Below are 22,173 nucleotides of genomic sequence, written 5' to 3'. Positions count from 1 at the left end.
CTCTGGATGGGTGTCCTCGTGCGGGAGTGGGAGAACTCTCACGGTGACCCCTCTGTGCTCTCTCCTCAGCCTGAGAACCTGCTGGTGGCTCACAGCTCCGGTGGCGAGCCGATGGTCAAACTTACAGACTTCGGTGATGCTGTCCAGCTCAACAGCGCCCACTACATCCACCCCCTGCTGGGAAGCCCTGAGTTCGCCTCCCCTGAGTTGGTCCTGGGAGAGCCGGTATCACTGACCTCTGACATCTGGAGCCTGGGGGTGGTGACCTATGTGCTGCTGAGCGGCGCCTCCCCCTTCCTGGACGAGAGCGCGGAGGAGACCTGCTTGAACATCTGCCGGCTGGACTTCAGTTTTCCGCGGGATTACTTCCAGGGCGTTAGCCAGGGGGCCCGGGACTTTGTCTGCTTGCTTCTGAGGACCGACCCCAGCAAGAGGCCCCCGTCTGGGCTCTGCCTTCAGGAGCCGTGGCTGCAGGCCGACCCCGCTGACAGCCGGGCCAGAGCCGAGTGCTGCCTGGACACCTCGCGCCTCATCTCCTTCATAGACCGGAGGAAACACCAGACTGATGCCCGGCCCATCGGAGGGGTCCGCAGCTTCATCCAGACTCGCCTGCAGCCCTGAGACGAAGCTGAAACCCTGCAGCCTCGCCAGCCTGACCTGACGGAACTATTGGAAACATTTGGGTTTGTTGTGTTGCCCCCCCCCCCCCCGAATAAAGCTGCTGGATGGTCTGGATGGAACAGGAAGAAGAACCGATGCTGATCTCATCCTCTTTCACGGAATCTTGAAGTCATGTAGTCCTTTCACCAATCCCATTCACACCTGCTGAGCTCTCCGGCCAATCAGAGAACAGAATCATCATGGATGCCCTCGTCTACTGCTGCTTGCTGGTTTTCACTCAAATAGATTTTCTAGTTAAGTAAACAAAAATGTAAAAAAAAAAAAAAAAGAAGAAGAAAGAAAAAAAGAAGTAATTTATTTTCCTTTGCAAGGCGATCAGAAGAGCCAGTCGAGACGGCGACTGCACAGCTGGTGATCGTGGTGAGAGCAAACTGCCGTCCCCTCTTGTAGCTGGAGGGGGGCGGAGACACGTGTGTGTGTGTGTGTGTGATGCTCTTTTACACTCAAAGACATTTGAGAGGCAGCCTTTCTTATAGAAAACATGTATAGAAAGGAAACGTTCTGTCTCTAGTTTTAAGAAAACAGAGGAAAAAAAGTGGTAGAAAATGCTCACGTGCAACTTTGGACTCCTGGAGACGGCGACTGCGCATTTTTTTTGAGACATTTATACGTCCGATCAGGCTTTTTGACGGCCGCGCTTACATAATGTACCTAACTAAGATGATACCATGATGACCATGTCGCAATGCTGCACTGTCCAGTCCCAGAAGACACAATTCATCGTTTGCTTTTCCTAGAACAAAGTGTGTGTTGCGCAGATCTGAGATGTTTAAGCCTTACCTTGTATATAGACTTCTACTGCCTCCGCCCCCTCGCATTCACAGCAGACTCCTGCCGGTGGACGCAGGACGAGCGACTGTGGGAGCCTGAGCAGCAGCGGCGGCGGCGGCGGCGGCGTGAATGTGGAGGCAGAGGAAGACAAATTACTGTAAATGCACTCATTGTATGTTATGTTTGATTATCATGTGCAATGTTGCAGCTTTAACATTTTATGCAACTATTTATGAAGACATCTGTTGTATCTGTAATAAATCTAGAGAAAAGCATGTACTTGGTACTGCAAGCACTGCTGGTAGTTTGTGTTTATTTGATCTTGGAGTGTTTCGACTTCCAGGCCCACATCAGAAGTCACGACCTACAATCATATTATGGTTTGATCAAAAATAATTTAACACTTTTTGTACTGTATGCCTATGTAGTATTGGTACACCAAAGTTGCTAGCTTTATAGTACTTAATAAAAAATGTTTTATGGTGATTTTTGTGTCACGGTTAACAAGACTATGGCCATGTGAAATTATTGTTTACACTCGTCAAAAATGTTAAAAGAACAAAATTAGTTTATTTTATTTTCTGTGTTCAAAATGCAGAAAGAATTCAGTTCAATTTTAAGAGTTGATGGTGTTCAAGGATGTACAGACACTTGTTGCCAAAACCTGTCCCCGTTCTGCTCCACCCAGGATTCATGGAGCCTCAGTCAGTCCAAACTCCCTCAGAAGCACCAGTCCTGAAACTGTTGCCGCGGTAACCAACCGGCCAGGTTCAGATACTTCATGTTCAAACTCTGTTACCTTTTATTTATTTGACAAGGTTTTGCAGACAGAGGCCATTCAAACAAGTTAACTTGAACTGGATACCTCAGTTTAGGTTTATTTTTCATTGTTTGGGTTTTTTTTTTTTTGTCGTGTTTCCACTTGTTTCATAAATGTTTGTTTTATGATTTAATTTTTTTTATCTTTGCATGTATATTTCTTTGTACAGATCATAATTTCTTGTAAATATTCCCATTTTTGCCATCAGTTATTTGAAAATTAAACATAATGAACACATGCTCCTGGTTTGAGGTTTTATGTGTGGGGGTTTTTGTGTTTTGTTTCATTTTTTGGGGGGTTTAAATTGAACTTTAACAAAATGCAGTTTCTGATGATTCTCTGACAAGTCGGATAAATGTTAAGATGGAAGGAGTTGAATTTTGACCCTTGTGTGGTTCTCCTGAGTCTCTCTGGAGGCCCCTGGTGGATTGAACCCAGCCGGGTCACGGTTGAATGCTGGCCCACTTGGGGCCGGTCCAGTGCTCATGTTTGCCGCCTGAACCCTCGGCCGGCTCCTCTGTGGAGAATCTTCTGGGTTGCCATGTGAACCCAGGCGAAAGCCCACCTCAGCCGTGTGCCGGGTTTCACAGGTCAACATTTAAAGAAGTCAAAAAGCGCGAGACCCCTCGAACAGCTGAGTTTTACTATGAAATGGACTGAAGTAGAGACTGAACCCTTAAATGCTTTAATTGGTCCCTTAAATGTTTGGAAGCAGCAGAGCGATCGATTTCCGGTCATGAGCCCATGAAGGACGGACCGCTTCACCCAGATCACGATGAAGCTGCTCAAGGTTCGCTGGAAGTGTCCGGAGCCAAAGTTCTTCATTGGGCTTGTCAGAACTGACACTTTACATTTGCTAACAAAGACCAGAGAAGAAGAGTGACGTACGGGTGGAGCTGTGCTGACTGGTCACCTGCTGGTTCCCAGGTGAAGCTTCCCAGCACTGGAATGCAGAAGACACTGAGACTACAAACATGGCCGAGGGTTTCATATCAAAGTCTGTTCATACTGGTTTTTGAGCCTGATTCTTTTATTTGTTTGTTGCCTGCTACTGGTTTTTATGGTTTGAGGACACTGATATGCAGTTAACGTGTGTTTGTCTTGGCTCCAGTCTGTGAGCAGCTACCGTTAGCAGCTAGTGTTAGCAGCTACTGTTAGCAGCTAGTGTTAGCAGCTACCGTTAGCAGCTACTGTTAGCAGCTACTGTTAGCAATCAGCATAAATATTTAGAATTACCAGCTAGTGTGAGAAGCTCCTCCCTAAAAATCTTTAGTCTGGTCTACATTCTATCTAGTCTACAATCCTTCTGGCCTACAGTCTCTTGAGTCAACCATCCCTCCGGTCTAAACTCAGTCTAGTCTACAAAACTTCCAGTCTATAATCCGCCTGGTCTGTAGCCTCTAGTCCACAGTCGTTCTAGTCTACAATCCCTCTGGTCTACGTTCTGTCTACCACCATTCTGGTCTGGTGTCAGTCTCTCTCTCCCTCTCTCTCTCTCTCTCTCTCTGCCTCTCTCTCCCTCTCCCTCCCTCTCTCCCTCCCTCTCTCTCTCCCTACCTCCCTCTCTCTCTCCCTCTCCCTCCCTCTCTCTCTCCCTACCTCCCTCTCTCTGCCTCTCTCCCTCCCTCCCTCCCTCTTTCTCTCTCCCTCCCTCTCTCTCCCTCTCTCTCTCTCCCTCTCTCTCTCCCTACCTCCCTCTCTCTCCCTCCCTCTCTCTCTCCCTCTCTCTCTCTCTCAATCTCCCTCCCTCCCTCTCTCTCTCCCCACCTCCCTCTCTCTCCCTACCTCCCTCTCTCTCCCTCCCTCTCCCTCCTTCTCTCTTCCTCTCTCTCTCTCCCTCTCCCTCCTTCCCTCCCTCCCTCTCTCTCTCCCCACCTCCCTCTCTCTCCCTACCTCCCTCTCTCTCTCCCTCCCTCTCTCCCTCCTCTCTCCCTCTCTCTCCCTCCCTCTCTCTCTCTCCCTCTCTCTCTCCCTACCTCCCTCTCTCTCTCTCCCTCTCTCTCTCTCCCTCCCTCTCTCTCCCTCTCTCTCTCTCCCTCTCTCTCTCCCCACCTCCCTCTCTCTCCCCACCTCCCTCTCTCTCTCCCTCCCTCTCTCCCTCTCCCTCCTTCTCTCTTCCTCTCTCTCTCTCCCTCCCTCTCTCTCCCTCTCCCTCCCTCCCTCTCTCTCTCCCCACCTCCCTCTCTCTCCCTACCTCCCTCTCTCTCTCCCTCCCTCTCTCCCTCTCCCTCCTTCTCTCTTCCTCTCTCTCTCTCCCTCCCTCTCTCTCCCTACCTCCCTCTCTCTCTCCCTCCCTCTCTCCCTCTCCCTCCTTCTCTCTTCCTCTCTCTCTCTCCCTCCCTCTCTCCCTCTCCCTCCTTCTCTCTTCCTCTCTCTCTCTCCCTCCCTCTCTCTCCCTCTCCCTCCTTCCCTCCCTCCCTCTCTCTCCAGGCACTCCATGAAGCTCCTCACTGATGATGAAATGCAGCTGCAAAGGTTTCACGGAATCGTTGCAGAATCCAATGTGTTCATGTTTCCTCCTGTTAACGTTCAGCAGGGTCAACATGAGTGTGCACCACAAGAGGGCGCCCTCGCACAATTTTAGTTGGTGGCGTCTGCGGTGAGAAGGCTGAAAGTTGGAGGAAGTTGTGTTCTACTCGGGACAGACTCAGGAGGAGAGCCGAGCCCCTGGACAAGCCCAGTTCCCCTGGAGGATTCAACAGACGTCCAACCATTACTGGTTCATCCCTAACAGCCCCACTTGGGCGCCGGCCGGGACTCCGTGGCAACTGTGGCTCAGACCCGGCACTGACGAGTGCTGAGTGATGCGGACGTGCACCAGATCTCATGATGTGGGCTGAGCACGGCTGAACTCAGGCCGCGGCGCTCCCCCTCAGGCGCCAGCGTCAGTCAAGGCTGAACGTGAGGGGAGCTGAGGATGTGGGCCACATCTGGACTTCTGTGCTGGCGGGAGTCTCAGTGCCGCTGCTGCTGCTTGAATACATATTCGTCCTGTATAAATACATATTTATATACTCATATTTATATAGGTATATATTTATATACTCATATTTATATGCTCATATTTATATAGGTATATATTTATATACTCATATTTATATACTCATATTTATATAGGTATATATTTATATACTCATATTTATATACTCATATTTATATACTCATATTTATATAGGTATATATTTATATACTCATATTTATATGCTCATATTTATATACTCATATTTATATATGTATATATTGATATACTCATTTATATACTCATATTTATATACTCATATTTATATACGTATATATTTCTCCTCCTGATATTTGCACGTTATTGTGCATCTGAAGCACGATGACGCGTCATGGAGCTCAGTGTGTGGCTCCACCCACCCGCCGATCCATCCATTCATCATCCATCTATCCATTCATCATCCATCCATCATCCATCATCCACCACCCATCATCCATCATCCATCCATCCATTCATCATCATCCATCCATCCATTCATCATCCATCTATCCATTCATCATCCATCCATCCATTCATCATCATCCATCCATCCATTCATCATCCATCTATCCATTCATCATCCATCCATCCATTCATCATCCATCTATCCATTCACCATCCATCTATCCATCCACCACCCATCATCCACCACCCATCATCCATCATCCATCATCCATCCATCCATCATCAATCTATCCATTCATCATCATCCATCCATCCATTCATCATCCATCTATCCATTCATCATCCATCCATCCATCCACCACCCATCCATCTATCCATCCATCCATCCATCCATCTATCCATTCATCATCCACCTATCCATCTATCCATTCATCATCCATCCACATCCATCCATCCACCTATCCACCATCCATCTATCCATTCATCGTCCATCCACCATCCATCCACCCATCCATCTATCCATCCATCATCCATCCATCCATTCATAATCCATCCATCCACCATCCATCTATCCATTCATCATCCATCGGTCCATCCATCATCCATCCATCCATTCATCATCCATCCATCCATCCACCACCCATCCATCTATCCATCTATCCATTCATCATCCATCGGTCCATTCATCATCCATCCATCCACCACCCATCCATCTATCAATCCATCCATCTATCCATCTGTCTATCTATCTATCCATCCATCCATCCACCCACCGACCCATCCATCCATCCACCCATCATCCATCCACCATCCATCCACCCATCCATCTATCCATTCATCATCCATCCATCCATCCCTCCATCCACCGGGGCAGCCGGGGCTCCACCTACAACCTTCTTGCTGGGGGCCACAGTGATGACCACTGCTCCACCGACTGCCCTCTCCCTCAAAATATCTTTGGCAAATTTTACTTTGAGTTGGGCCCTCAATACGCAGATGTACTGCAGTACTACTGCACAAAATGCATGGTTATGTAATTAGTGATGATTAAAGGAACTAAAATAAACCCAAAGATCCCTCCAGGAGGAGGCAGTGTGTGTGTGCGTGTGTGTGTAAGTGTGTGCGCGCGTGGGGAGAAGGTGGTCTGCAAGGAAGGAAAGGCTCTTGATCATGAGAAACCTGGACCCAGGAGGACCTCTGAGGACCAGGAGCCTCCAGGGTTCATCTGAGGCTGGCTTGTCACCATCAGTTCTTGAGTTGAGCCTGATTTTCTTCTTCTTTTTTTTTCTTTTTTGGATCCTACAAAAAAATAATTTAGCAATAAAAATGAAAACACGAAGTTGCTGAACTGGAATAAAAACACACCGACTCAATGTGACGACGTCGGCGGGCGTCTGCCTCTGCTGCCCGCACGTTGACGGACCTCACGAGCGATGACGTGACGTCACACCTTTAATTTGAAATCTCACATTTTATTGTTAAATGTTTTATTTTTCTTTCTCTCTCCTCCATCACTGGTGTCGCACGCGGCCCCATCAACCCGCTGGTGTCCGGACGAAGACGGGGACACATGAGCAGACCAGACCAGTCACGTGGTTTGTAGCAATGATGTCTTTTATTCTAATTTCCATTAAACAGAGAATATATCAGTCCCTTATTGTACAAAAATACCTGAACAGGATACAATGTAGATCCAGGAGCTGTACAGACGCAAGCAAAGCACAGTGGGGTTATCAGAACAAGTCTCTCGGCTCTTCTTCTTCTCTCCCTGACATGTTGGACTTCAACCAAAGAGGAAGGACCGAGGCGCTCCTGACGTCACTGGACGCCAGGAGCGAGCGCCGATGGACGGACGGCAACTGAGAGGACCTGCGGCTGCCGAGGAACGAGAGGCACCTGCTGCGAGTTAGAAAACCGATACAAAACTCGATGCACCTTAAAAATCGGAGTATACGACCCCCCCCCCCCCCCCCCCCCCTCGAAGTGACAAAGCTGCTATGAATGAAGCATCGCTGTGTGTGAGCAATCCATGAAAAGGAGCTGGTGTGTGTGTGTGTGTGTCTGTGTGTGCGCGCGTGTGTGTAAAGACCAAACTTTTACTGGAGTGTTTCTCTCGTCAGTAAAACCAGACCGGGGGTTTATTAGAAACGCGGTATCACAATGAGACGCAGGCGGAGCTGAAGCCTCCGACCGGACATCAGCACACACGTGATGCTGCTGGGAGGTGGACACACGCCGGAGATCCAGTTTGAGCTCCCAAAATAATAACAGCTTACTTTAATACTGGATATAGGTGGTATATTCTTTACACACACACATTTTATATATCTATAGATATATGTATAGATATATATATATCTATAGATATATATATAGATCTATATATATAGATATATATATATCTATATATATAGATATATATATCTATAGATATATAGATATCTATATAGATATATAGATATATATGTATATGTAAATGTATATGGTCATTTTGTGGCAAACAAAAGAAATACACAATCATGTCAATGTACACACAATCAAATAATGAAAAAAGGACAAAATAAATCATTCTTCATTTTACATGGAGTTATGACCAAAGCATAACGCCCCATACATCCTAGTGATCTGTGACCCAGGTACAGTGTTAGAGCTACGTCTCCTCCAGAGCTTCACATACTTACTTACTGGTTTATTCATTGACTCGGACTTGTTTTATTGGTATAGAATTGCACTGCAGTGCAGTGATTGGGCGGAGGAAGGACAGGACGCTGACTCATCCCACAGCTGTGTGGTTCCACATCCTCTCTGGCAGACTGGGAATGCTGGGATACCTCCAGCCCTTCTCCTCCTGTCCTCTGAAATAGTGGAAGTCCAAGGCATCGCTTGACTTTCCCAACCGAACATTGTCCGTCTCTAGAAGGCAAGTAGGACAACCAGCAGATCCTGAATAGTGAATGTAACAGTCTAGCCATCCACACACACACACACACACACACATTCACTACAGGGTCATAGCTTACAGGCTGGACACAGGTGGGAGAGGGAGGCGGGGTTCAAGCATTATCCAATCCCTGGAGAGTCTGTCTGCCCTGGCTGACAAGAGAAGGCCTGATCGTTGGGAGCGCTGAGCTGGTGAGTCAGTCAGGTCACATGACCGGTGGACCGGTGACAGCAGTAGCAAGTGTGTCAATGATGGTGCTTAGAGTGAGAGAGACTGAGTCTGGCAGCTCGTCCCATGGCCTCCTGCTAACCCTGTCCGGGGTGGGGTGGCGGGTGAAGCCGAGGGCAGGCGGGGCAGAGGATGCCGCTCAAGCTACTGCAGACCTGAGCAGGTGAAATCATGCCTGTCGCTGGTCACATGACAGCAGAAGTGGCGTCTTTGACTTCCTGCTTCACAGACGTGGACCTCTACCACGGATCGGTTCAAGCCACGCAGCGCAGACTTCTTTACTTTTCCAAAAAAAAAAAAGAGTTCAGATTTAATTGTTTTGTTGGCAGGATTTTTCTGATGCGGATTCATTCTCAGCCACTGGGCCTCACTGATGCGACCTCCACATCTGCAAGGAAGGGCTTTAGAGGGCCTTGTGCCACATTTCCAATGTTTGGGGCATCAACTACATACGACTCACTTCCACTTGCTCTTCATCCGTTTACCAAAATGCTTTAAAATGTCAGCAGCACAGAAATGTGACAGTTGTTTCCTGATGATTGAAACGTTCTGGCCTGCTGCGTCTGCCGGTTCCTCCTCCTGCTGTAAAACATCTGTTTGAGAGGCAGTCCCGCTTTGAAGGGTGCTCGCCAGCGCCATCTGTCCTCACGCAGCTGGAAACGTCGCAAAATGAGGGCGCGCTGCAGATCAACACAATGTGAGGCGCACGGCTGGAACCTGCTTTCTCAACTGGGCTCCAGTGGATTTTTACCTTTGAAGAACAGTTCTAGATGAACATCAGCTTTCTGGCCTTGAGCGAGGTGAGAAGATGGCTGCCACCGTCACGGTGAGGGGCCGTCAAGTGTCAAAGGGGTTTGAGAATTTTGAGTTGAAGCATTTTCCCTTCACCCCAACCAAATGTTAATTTCTAACTCCTAATGATTCCATCTAGGTGTCAACACGGTTTCATCCTCTTGTACAAAGGAGAGGCGCGCGAGCCAGCTGATGTTCCCAGCAGGAGACCGGCCATCAGAGCAACAGCAAGTCAGCTTACAGGGAAGCTGAAGGTTTCAGGTTCTCTGAGTTTGTAGTTCATGTTTTCCTGCTGCAGAAGAGAAGCGGAATAAAGCGTTCCGAGGGTTTCTCCATGTTTTTAGGTCGAAATGGGCGAACTAAAACAGAGCTGCCCCGAATCGTTTTTGCAGGCGATGATTGTATTGAGCTAAGATAGAAAGGGCTTTCATTTGTCTTTGCCTGGGGGCCTCCGAGCCCACCCCTTCTTTCATATCCATAATCAGATAAACTCTAAAAGACATTATTGATAAAAGGCTGCAGGTAGCAAGTGGTTAGCTTAGCTCACCCTCGCTATTCAGTAGCTGCTGGCTAACTGCAGGCATCAAAGTGGCCTCAATCTTCTCATCTGACTCTTGGCCAACACAGCAGACCCCAAAACGCCCAGGTGGCGCTGGACCACCTCTCACACTCCTGATGCACATGAGATCCTCTCTGAATGGCAGACATTTCACTGTGTGTGTGTGCATGTTAGGACACAAGGCTCACAACTTTCAATTAAAGGCAAGTGAAGCTCACTGAGTTCACATTTCAAGTCATTTGTTCATTTCCATATTTCAAACAAAACAAAACGGGAGTGCTTTTTTGATTCGTCTGCTTCTCGGGCGCGAGGGGACAGTGGTCAGTACGTCTGCTCAGGCTGGATCCAAACACGGCCGCTCCAACCCGTCAAGAATCATTCTGATGTGCAAGCAGTGAGCTCAGAACACGCATCGGACAAGAAAATGACATTCAAAAGCAATTTGCCAACTGTGTAACCAGCAGAATTAACCCTTTTGATTTACCAAAAATGATTGAATGGTTGAAGCTCAAGGGCGGACACGCTTTGAAGAAATCTATTTTAAAGTCCTCCTCTTCTTCCTCGTAGTCCTGAGGCGTTCAGCCGCCTCCAGAGAACATTCATTTTTCACTGTTGTGTGACCATGTTGGTATGAGGTCCAAGATGTTCCCAAACCTTTTCTGAAAGGCACTGCATAATCAGCCATGACTCTCTGTGCTCCCACGCCACTGTAATCCAATCAGAGCAGGTGGAAATTCACACGCACGCTTCTCGGAAGGTGGGGGAGCCGGAGGAGGAAGAGGACGACGAACAGAGAGCAGACAGCTTCATTTAGCCAGAGAGAACAGCTGCTGCCTCCGCGAGTGCAAAACTAGTTCTGCATTGAATCAACAGTAATAAAACAGCATTAAAATGACATCAAGTAATCAATTCTACAAGAGAGGCTTGTGAGGCCTTCCTGATAAACATTCCTCTGTCCTTTCAGCAAACCCTCGTGACCGCGCCGCTCATCTCGCCTTCAGCGCCCTCTCTCATCTCTGCTGACTTCTCTCTGAGCTTGTGTGGAGGAGGAGAGGCAGGGTTAGAGCATGGTGGGACAGGACACAGCAAAGAGGCCTGTTCAGTTAGGGGTGGGGGTGGGGTGGGGTGGGGTTGTGGTGGTGGTGGTGGTGGTGGTGGGGGGGGGGGGGGGTCGTTATCATGGTGTCAGCTTATCCAGACTGGACTGCACAGGTTGAGAAACTCCTGGATCGAGTTTGATAAAGACCCAGAGAGGTTCCCGTCCATCCCTGATGATCGATGAGGAAGTCAGAGGGTGGCGCTCCCTGCCTGCACGCCACTAACTTGTGGCAAGAGGGCGAGGGTGTGATGGGCACCACAGCTTATCAGGCCTGGAAGATAGGGTAGTTTGGGGGAGGGGGATTGACTTGGGAGGGGTTGGAGGATCAGGAGGGAGTGATCCATCTGAGAGACCTGCAGGACTCCTGCCGCTTGTATCGTCATCATGCGCCCCCTCCAGAGAGTCCGCACAGCAATGACAGAAAACCCAGTCTCCATGACAACAGAGCAGGAGTGAAGCGGCCGGTGCAGGTTCCGTCCAAACATCCAGGAAGCGTCATACCTCTGACGCAGCTCCTGCCGAGTTGTTCACATCCCCAAAACTTCAATCAACTTTTACTCTATCTCCTCGATCTCGTTAGGTTGGTGAGGGAGGGGCAGACATGATGGAGTGGGATCTCAGGGTGAGAGGTGTGCAAAAAAAAGGGGGTGGGGGGGCAGAAGAGTGTCACAAGGCCACAGCGGTGCAGGGGTGTTTGAGCTTGCAGGGCAGCACTCCCCTGTTGAGCTGGTAGAACTCCACCAGGTGGATCAGGTCGGTGAACTTGGTGGCGCCGTCGTCCAGGCTGAAGAACACCTGACCGTCCTCTTCACACTGGACAGCAGAGTAAAGAGAGCGTTAGCGTCACATGACAGTCAGACATCTTCTATCATCAGGAGAGGACGTCAGGCATCACGTGACCGGTGAATCAGCAGAAGTAGATGGAGGAGAGACGAGTCTCTCGAGCGAAGAGCACCAGGCTCCAGAGATCATTTCATCCCCGCGACCGTCCGTGCAGCCACGAGGAAGTCATGGAGGTTCGTTTCCATGAACTTTGAAGGTGAGACTTCATTTCTAGTCATACATTTAAGCTTTGTCTTCTTTTCATACCCTGTTACAGACATTTTATTTTCCAGTAAAGACTCTAGTAACAAATTTCAGACATCACATGTTTGGACCACATCTCCCTCCTTTCATGAGAAGATTGTGGATCCCTGGATATTAAAGGCTTGTCTGTATTTTCTGAAAATACTGAAATGAAGTCTGTGGTTTCCAAACTTAAGGTATTAAGCTTTGTTCTACAGTATTAAATACATCAGTAAATACTACACTTAAAGTACTCTAAAAATGGCAGCTGCTGACAAGTAGCTGAACAGGACTACCAAGGCCGTGGTGGACTTTATCAGAAGCGATGTAAGCTAGCTGTGGCGGCGCTGAGGTCCTAGCTCAGCAACTTCAGCAATAATCCAACATCCCGTGTAAAACTCTCATTGGCTTTCGCTTGAAGGAACCCGCGGTGACGCTGACCTACAGCGATGCATCATTCCTGCGGCGCCGACACCTGCAGGACCTGTCAGCTACATACCAGGCCGCCACGTCTCTACTGCTGCCAGCAGACGGAGAGAAACCGGTCCGTCGGCGGTCCAAAGAGCTCTTATGTACGCTGAACTCACAACACAACCTTTGACACCGATCTCAGGCACTGACCGGGAGGATTTGGAAGTGCTTGATCTTCTGGTGGTGGCACATGGTGAGCACGAACGCCTTGGGATTACTCTGACTGTCCCGCAACAGGAATAACCTGACACACACACACACAGCCGAAGAGAGGAAAGCGTGAAACACATACAAGACGACATGCGGCGGAGTCCTGGCGTGCTGTGGCTCTTTCAGGACCGTACCTGATCCACTGGCTGGAGGCTAACGAGCCAAAAGCCTTCTGTTTTTAGACACTGACATTTGAGATTTAAGCCTTTCTTCACTAAATAATCTCAGTTTTCGGCTCAATCTCACACAAAGTACATTAACTGTAAAATAATACGTTTGCGGTTCCTCTTACCCGTCCACTTGGCCTTGCTGGATGATCATCTTGTGGGCTTCCTCTCTCATGATGCGACCGTGAAACCACACTTGTGTCCTGTGGATGACTGAGACACAGACAAAGACTCAGTGTTCCAGCTGGTTTTTGGGTGAACATTCACAGTCACATTTCTCCAGTGCACCTAAGGCTGTAGGAAGCAGTCAGACATGAGTTCTCCAGGACGTCTGCGCAGGACAATGGAGGCAGTGTTTGTGTTTACCTGTGCTCAGAGAGGACGGGTGCAGGGGGGAGGGACTGCCCAGGACATTCATACGCTGGCTTCGTTTCTGGGGGAACACATGCCATCACTTCATGTCAGACCGAAACTAAAACCTCAAGCTTCTGTGCCTTCACACGGAGGAACGGCTTTACATTGCTACCAGTTTTGCTTTGTGGGACGAACTTCTTCACTCTACATTCTCTGTTTACACTTGGAAAATGCCAGGATACAGCAGAAACGTGGACTGACTCAACTCAATATTGTCCAAACTTGGATTTTTTTTTCAGTTTTGTTTATTTTTGAAACATTTTCCAAGCCTGATAATTGCTATTTTCAAGTGTCATGACTTTCCCAGGGTTTCCAGAGCGTTGGAAGCCTGTAGAAGTTTGATCAGGCTTTCATCACACAAAGAGCCACCCCATCAGAGGAGGTTGTGATGACCCTCGCCTGCAGGGACGCTCCTGTTATGAAATACTGCAGGAAACTTTTGTCTCTAACTAATGAGATATATCGGATCTTAATCTGAGCTCCAGAGACCCAAAATCTCATCCCTCCCAGGCCATCTTACCCTCCAGGTCTGCCCCTCCTCCAGGGCGGCGCTCTGGGCCTCCACAGGGTTATCGATGACGCGGCCGGTCCGACCGGAGAAGTCCATCGCCACCAGCGAGTTCTCAGACACACTCCGCTGTTGGGAGACGTGGCAGGGTGGGGAGAGGGGCGAGTGGGTGATGTGGGGGGAGGGACACACAGGGAGTGGGGGTTGGGGGTGGGGGGGCAGTAGACAAGGGTCAGAGGTCTAACAAGCCAGACACACTCACTGGGGCATGACAAATCCTGTCTGCACAGAGACCCACTTCACTCACCCCACAAACGCCCCTCTGAGGGAAAACACAGGCCCCTCCTGGCCTTCCTGCTCCAGGCGGCCCGTTTCTATTCGTTACATTCAACTTTCCTTTAGCGGAAAATAAATATCAACATCGCACCCGCGGGCCACTCACACACTCAGACAACAAGTCTCAACTATGAGGCTGAAAACAAACATTTTTAGTGAGGTTTCGGGATCAGCGTCTTCCATTTATGACAGAACGTCTCTACGAAGACACCGTACGTCTGGGTTTACTTGGTGACTTTTTGGAAGGACCGACAAATGGATTTGGTTTGCATCGATGCGATGGCAACAGGCCTACCTGCTTAAACAAAGGTTGTGAACTAAGACACAACAGTCACAATAAAGCAGTGCTGGAGTTTGCGGGAGATTCTTCTATAACTTAGCTTCACTCCTATTTTTGAAAATACCAACACGAAAGCTGTTTCAATTGGAAAATCCAGTATTTTGGAAAAAAAAAAGTGAAAATATCCAGGGAGACTGGATCCATGGGAGTTGTGTCTCAGCCAATTATTGAAGTCAAACCTTCATGTAGCTGATATATTGCATTGATTATTTCATGAGCGGTGAGCTGTTGGTTTTCTGTGCTCCAGCAGCAATGATCCTGGAAACCCTGACGTCGAACACGAAGGAGATCCAGATCGAGGTCCTGTGTTTCCCTCTAAGAACAGCGAGGCACAAAGTGAACTGGTTTCCAATTCAGCGTCAGCTAATTAATGGATCAATCTGGATGGGTCCTGGCTGAGTGGGGGCATTAGAGCGTGGCTGGAAGGAGATGATGTCAGAGAGCAGATCCTCACCACAGGCGCCGAGAAATGTGAGAGGTTAGACTTCGTCTGCTGCGGGACGTTGTAGCTCTTATACAGCACTATCCCGTACTGTGAAAACAGCAGAGGGGGGAGGGGTTGGTTCTTGCTGCTGACACGGTTCAAACACATGTGAATGTGCTGGATTCACCTTCAGGAACATGACCTGGCAGTAAAGCCTGTACCTTGAGCAGCCTGAAGGCCGTCATCCAGCAGGTCCGGCTCTGCTCGTCCTCGGCACAAAGCATCTTCAGCTCCTTACAGTCGCTCCTTGCTTTACTGGGCTGTTGACACATCAGACACACACACACACACAAACACACACACACACACAGGTGTTCACGTCAGGAACCTGGACTCGTGAGGCCTCCATCATGGCACAGCTGTGACCTGGCAGGTGACACTGCTACCAACCACGGCTCGCTGATGACGAGGCAGAGATCAGGACTTCTTAATTTGGTTCATTAACGTGAAAGAACTATGTGACAAGATGGACGTCATTTCCTCCTGAGTCCTGAGGCCTCATCAGGAGGGCGTGGCCACGGCGGTACGGCACCATTTGTCATAACTTGGCTATAAAAACCTCACGCATGGAAAGCACGGAAAACACAGAACAACTAAATGCAACGTGTGTGCTGTCAGGACGGAGCACACCTGGTTTAGCAGGCGCCTGAGAGCAGCTCAGCCACTTGGTAACGTGATAAAAGGTAATGGACTCATTTTAGAACGCGCCTTTCTGCCTCAGTGGCACTCAAAGGGCCTTACAGTGTTGTCTTATTCACACACAGACACACAGCACACTTGTTGAACGTTAGCTCAGCTGCACCAGCTACACGTTAGCTTGGTATTAGCTTTCTGAGAAGTGGATCAGAAGGACGTTGGCTGAATACTTTTTGAATATGAGTGTCTTCCGGTGCTGGCTTCGCTCTGATGACCAGATTAATCAATATTCCTGTGCCGCCACATGCTGGCTAATGTTAAACTGATCGGTTCGCAAACTGAGCTGACTCCTTTCTTTCCACAAGCCTCCCAAGATGGGCCAAAGAAGAAGCCACTAACATTTTCAGGGAATTTGTTTTATCAGCCTTTGCAGAGATCAGCGCTCTTCTACTTCGAAACACACTTGAATGTTTCCCTCATGAAAATGATGGCCAGATTCACTTATCTGAACTTGATTCGATCCACTGAGAAGTCTCTGATGCCCAGTTCAAACGAATGCTAATGAACTCAGGCAGCAGCTGATAATTCTCAAGGTGGATGGTGTGAGTTGCTGACAGGAGAGCGTTTACTGAACGCTTACCACTGAACAACTAGGCAGTACCATTGCATAGCGTTGCGTATCACAGCATAGATTAGCATAACAACAATCCAGCCACCACCCGTCAAGTACAATCTCTAACCCAATTCTGCACTGTTATTCCAACTGACAGCATCTGACAATCCCGTCATTTATCACTCAAATATGTGTGTGTGTGTGTGTGTGTGTGTGTGTGTGTGTGTGTGTGTGTGTGTGTGTGTGTATAAGGTAGAGGTGGGATGGAAGGGTAGGTGGGCCAGATTCCCTGCACCATCCTGGCTTATCCCACTGGGCTTATCCCAGATCAGCAGGTGACCCACCACAGATAACTCCCAGAATGGGACGGATGGTGCTGAGTGTGTTTGAACCCCTGCTGTGTGGTTTTAACCCCTGTGTCCTCTGCCCCCCCGACCCCACACACACACACACACAAAACAAAGATCTGTTACAAAGCGGTTTTAGTGACGATGGCAGTATAGTCAGCCTTCCACTCCTCATATGACGCTCTCTCACTAGGGATTCATGAGAGCAGCGTCTCAGCATCGCCGTCGCCATCGCTCCAGCTGCCAAACGCCAACGAGAACTTTGGGTTGGATTTTGAATCATCGCAGAAATTCAGCAATGAGGCAAACAAAAGCTTGTGAGATTCACACGAATGAACATCACTTTTAAGATTCCAGAATACTTGGTCATCACCGCTAGCTTTACACTTCCTCTCTTTCGCTGTGAGACACATAAGCGCTTGGAAGTACAGGAGCGTGGTATTTATGGCTTATTTATACATTTATGGCTCAGAGGAAAACCTGAAAATATCCCAAGCTCTTGTTAAACACCTTGTTTCCTTTGTTAACTGATTTGGAGACGAGGGAACCCGACATTCAACAATGCTAACTTATTTCCAGCTCGTTCCCGTGGCGAGGACACATGACCCTCATCTGATTCGCCACAAGAGTGAAGCTCAGGGGACCCTTGTGTGTTACCTTGATGCAGAACTGGTAGTCTGTCGGGGCGTTGTGGAGTTTCCTGCCAGTGATGATGGTGAAGATGTTACTGTCCTCCAGATCCGACAGCAGCTGCAGGTGTCGCGGCTCCTGCAGGGTGGAGGTAAAGGTCAGAGGGGGAGGGGAGGTAGATGACACTTTTAATGCTCCTCCATATAAAACTAGGATATTGCAACTGCGGTCGACATCAACAAAAATGTCACTGAGGAAACAGAGCCGTCAATGTGGTGCACCATCATGTCACATGCCATTAATCTTAAATATCACGTCCTGCCCTGCACTCTTCACCTTAGATGTTCCCTTAGTAGAATAGTAGAGGCCGGAGCGCCGCAGGAACATGTAGAGCTTCTTCCAGGACTTGCGCCCAGGTTCCTTCACGTACAGATAGCCCTGGATCTCTGGACAGCTGCTGGAGTTCAGAAAGTTCTGGAAACCAAAGACAGAAACTGAGTATAACACAAATGCATTCTCAGTGTTGAAACAGGTTTTCTGTATTCCTGAAATGCTGTAAGCAGCACGGCAGCGTGAATGTCATTGACAGATTGTGTGTGTGTGTGTGTGTGTGTGTGTGCGAGTGTGTGTGCGAGTGTGTGTGCGAGTGTGTGTTCATGCATATATTTGGATGAGCAGATGTCCCAATGAAAATTTGCTCAAGGATACCATTTTTTTCTGCTTTCCCTCCTTCGTGGGACAGCAGGTCAGGATTTAGGGATACATTTCTGTTTCTGGCCGAATTAGGATTTGATCGAAGGGTTGGAGAGTCGTGATGTGCAGTAGTGGAGACGCGTCCCTTCACTGAGTCGTCCCCTCTCACCTGTAAGAGCTGTGACTGAGGGATTGAGCCATCAGTCTCCTGACACCAGGCCACCATCTGCTCTGGAAAGAAGTTCTGGATGGAAAAACACAGAGACAGCATGGATGAGCAAGAGAGAGAGAGAGAGACTGGAAACCACTTAGTGTCTCTACAACTGAGAGCTGTCTAGTAGTGTGTGTCTGTATGTGTGTGTGTGTGTGTGTGTGTGTGTGTGTGTGTGTGTGCGTGTGTGTGTGATGAGCACAAGGACTCAGAGACAAGTGGTCAGGGAGAGAGGGGGGGGGGCACTCAAGCCTGGGAGCAGATACAGTATGATCTCACCCGCTGATGTAATCCCCTTTAGCCAGCAGCGCCACTCTTAGCGTGATTGACAGGCTGTGGCCAGCACTCTGGTGTTTTAGTGGGCTCATTACCACAGAGCTGAGGTCACCTGCTGGCTCTGACACACACCTAAATCACCACGGCAATAATGTCACTGTAAACCTGGCGTGGAACAGCCCAGCCCCACGCGGAGTCCACATCAGCATAAGATGCCACGCAAACCGGCTACGGTTGACTCAGTGGCGGTGCACTGTTGGTGTCCTCAAGACGACCACAAGCTTTGTGTTATAAATATATATTTTAGCAAAAGGTCTCAGCCACAGAGACCTAGAATGGACGCCTCAGCAGATAGAGGAGAGAGGGGAGGGATAAGAGTGTGATGTGTGTCACTGACGAGGGAGAATACTGAGTGTGACTCATTCCATCAGCACGAATGCTCTGAATGTAACATTAAACACCTCTACAGGGCAACGATATGTTAAGAATAACGTGTGTTACTGTACTGAGTAACTGAAGTACTTCCTGCTGCAAATGTTTACAGACAGAAGTTGTGTGATTGTACTGTCTGTTGTGTCTGCACCCTCAAATGATTCACATCAACAGAATCACAAGAGTCTAAGCTTTCCAATGATGTGTCACATGAGTACCCACTTAAAACCTGTGTACATAGCATAGGAAGCTAAATGCATGGACGCTAATGTTTAGCTTATGTTTAGCCTCACCTCTCTCTGTTAGCATTTTGGTCCAGACTAATGTGGAATGTGGTAAATATTTCAATGTTCTTCAATCTGGTGACACTGTTTATGAGCCAGTAACATCCACTGTGGCGTCGTCCTCAACTGTGCTAAGCTAGCTGGCGTGCAAACACTGAACGTGCGAAAGATGACCAAAACCTCAGCAAGCTAGCACTGCAATAGGCCCTTTTCACAGCTGCCATTCTCACATGCCCTTGCAGGGCAAACAGAGGTGTAGTTATTAACTATGTCACTTATCAGTGGGATTAATAGTAAGGTGCTTGGTACCGCTCTAGAAAACGACTGCCATGTTCTTTCTTTAAGTTATGGCACATGGTGGCCCATTTCCACGTTTTGGTCCAGTTGCTTTCACACCTGATGTAGCCTGTGCCCAAGCACGCATTAATGGTTCCTCACACCACCCACTGATGAGGACGCAGGCGCAGATCAATGACTGGCAGACGGACATGTTGCTGGAAGCATGTGACCTCATCCTCCTGTTACTGTGTGTTGCTGAACATCGTGCTTTGCTTTGATGCAGTGGCGATAGTTTGATCATCCCCCTGTTACAACTGCATGGTTAATTGCATTATTTGGTTGAAGCTTAAAAGACCATCTGTCTTGTAGTGACAGTGTTTCTGCCTTCTTAACTCTCCACTCCAAGCTAATGATGGCTTCCCCCTCTCACTCTCCTCTCTCTTGCTCAGTGGGCCACATGTTTAGTTACTCCTCTGCTTCCTTTAGTGACACTGATAAGAGTTTTAATGTAGTTTGTTTGCTCAAGGCGAGGCTTAGTGAGGTTGAATTGGACCTACATATTAGCTGCTAGAGCTTGCCAGCCCCCGTTAGCTGGTGTGGACCGCCTTAGCTAAACTCCTAGCTTAGCCCTGACTACCGCTCCCCCGGCAGCAAACCAGGGCAGCTGGGTGACGGTCCGAAGGAAGAATAGTCCTAAGCAGACGCTGACTGTCCGTGACCACCGCATCACGCTTCTAATAGGTTCTCCCCACTTAGCGACATATCCGCTGAGAAAACAACACTGGTGATTGGAAGTTCAGTTCTGAGGATCGTGACGTTGACGACACCAGCGACCACAGTCAAGTGCATTCCAGGGGGGCCAGGGCGGGCGACGTGGAGTCAAATTTAAAACTGCTGGCTAAAAGTAAACACAAATATGATAAAATCGTTATTCACATCTGACTACGCCAGTCGGAGGGCACAAAAATTAATATTGAGTTGTGTGTACATTTGCGAAGACGATGTCGGACTCCATAGTGTCTCTGGACCCCTGCCTCACCGGACCAGCGACGACATGTTTAGCATGTCGTCGTTCAACCGCTGGCTGTCGAGGTGGCGTCCAGCAAACCAAGTGGGCTTCATAGACAACTGGAAAACTTTCTGGGGGAGCCCTGGTCTGATTAGGAGGGACGGCATTGGCCCAGTTTATTATAGAACAGAAACACTAACAACCCAGAGTTTAGACCAGGAAGCAGATGTCTTTCACGCTTCTCTGCACGTCCACTAGGGGGCAGTTACCCACCCAAAACTACTCCATAGACACTGTCTGCCCCCACACAACGTCAGTTTATTCACCCTAGTAAGAGGAAGAGGAATCAATCAAGAAAACCTAATCAAATTTAACAAGACCACTAAATTATCTCAAAAGAATATAAAAATTAGATGTGGATGATTAAATATCAGACCTCTGATGCCAAAAACTGAACCAGTAAATGAAGTGATATCTGACGGTTGTGTTGACCTGCTGAGTCTCACAGAAGCCTGGCTGGTGACGATGAGGATGCTAGTCTGAATGAATCCACTCCTCCAGTTACATGAACACTTACATTCCTCCAGGCTCTGGCCCAGGAGGTGGCGCTGCTGCCATTGTTGACACCAGTTTAGTAATAAATCCCAAACCAGAAGAAGTTTCCATTCATCTGAAAGCCTGATTCTCTGTTTGTGTCCTCCAGCCTGGAAACTCTCCAGCCTCTCTGATTGATTATTGAGGACCGTCCTCCTGGTCCGGACTCTGGATTCTGATCTGAATTCTCAGAGTTTCTATCAGTTTAGTTCTAAATCAGATCAAGTCATGATTGGAGGAGACTTCAGTATTCATGAGGATGTTGATAACCACAGTCTGGTACTGCATTTCTCTCTCTTCTAGACTCAACTGGTGTCCATCAGTCTGTCCATGAACCCCCTCACTGTCACAACCACACCTCCACCTCCTCCTAACATGTGGAACTGAAGCTGAACATCTGGTTGTGTTTCCACAGAACGCTTTTATCAGACCACCAATCAATCACTTTGGAATTTGGACTGATCAACTACACTCCACTCAGGAAAACTGTAGTTTCCAGATGTTTGTCTGATCAGGCCACACCTGGATTTAAGGAAGTGGTTCCATTGGTGCTAAATTCAGTGTCATGTCCCACTGTAACAGAGGGCGCTGTTGTCCACCTTAGTCCCTCCCAAACTGATCATTTTATCCATAGAGCAGGAGGCACCTTAGCAACAACTCTGGACTCTACTGGCCACTAAAGAAGAAAACTATGAATCCAAGGAAACAAGCACCTTGGTACGGTTCTGGAACCCGACAGCTTCAAAAAGAACCCAGAAACTGGAGAGAAGACGGCGCTGCTCCAAACTGGAGGAGTCACATGTAGTCTGGCAAGATGGCCTTAGAACCTAAAAGAAAGCCCTTGGTAGAACCAGAGCAGCCTACTACTCAGCACTAATAG

The 22,173-nt window shown here is 48.5% G+C and overlaps 2 protein-coding genes across 10 annotated transcripts in view; one reads left to right on the top strand and one right to left on the bottom strand.

Annotated features, from left to right (window-relative positions):
* The window catches only part of LOC147241129 (triple functional domain protein), a 76,065-nt gene extending 73,555 nt beyond the window's left edge, over window positions 1–2,510 (top strand). For both annotated transcript variants that reach the window (XM_086194168.1, XM_086194167.1), the window contains one exon: window positions 70–2,510. In XM_086194168.1, the coding sequence (XP_086050294.1) occupies window positions 70–621 (552 nt within the window). In that variant the 3' untranslated portion in view covers window positions 622–2,510. The remainder of the gene's footprint in view (window positions 1–69) is intronic.
* A 5,143-nt stretch (window positions 2,511–7,653) lies between these two features.
* Window positions 7,654–22,173, bottom strand: part of LOC147241128 (growth factor receptor-bound protein 10-like) — a 52,880-nt gene continuing 38,360 nt past the window's right edge. For 7 of the 8 annotated variants that reach the window (XM_086192752.1, XM_086192748.1, XM_086192746.1 and 4 more), the window contains 10 exons: window positions 18,378–18,452; window positions 17,852–17,989; window positions 17,543–17,653; window positions 15,451–15,549; window positions 15,260–15,337; window positions 14,142–14,258; window positions 13,574–13,640; window positions 13,333–13,420; window positions 12,981–13,074; window positions 7,654–12,107 (listed from right to left, as the gene is read on the bottom strand). In XM_086192752.1, coding sequence (XP_086048878.1) covers window positions 11,961–12,107; window positions 12,981–13,074; window positions 13,333–13,420; window positions 13,574–13,640; window positions 14,142–14,258; window positions 15,260–15,337; window positions 15,451–15,549; window positions 17,543–17,653; window positions 17,852–17,989; window positions 18,378–18,452 — 1,014 coding nt within the window. In that variant the 3' untranslated portion in view covers window positions 7,654–11,960. The remainder of the gene's footprint in view (window positions 12,108–12,980; window positions 13,075–13,332; window positions 13,421–13,573; window positions 13,641–14,141; window positions 14,259–15,259; window positions 15,338–15,450; window positions 15,550–17,542; window positions 17,654–17,851; window positions 17,990–18,377; window positions 18,453–22,173) is intronic. The other variant, XR_015111141.1, reaches the window with a different exon arrangement.

This window comes from Aulostomus chinensis, chromosome 22 (genome assembly GCF_037954235.1).
Source record: "Aulostomus chinensis isolate RoL2024-O1b breed Wild chromosome 22, RoL_Achi_v1.0, whole genome shotgun sequence".
Taxonomy (NCBI): domain Eukaryota; kingdom Metazoa; phylum Chordata; class Actinopteri; order Syngnathiformes; family Aulostomidae; genus Aulostomus; species Aulostomus chinensis.
Note: the sequence above shows the minus strand (reverse complement) of the source record. Positions and strands in the feature narration are given on the sequence as shown.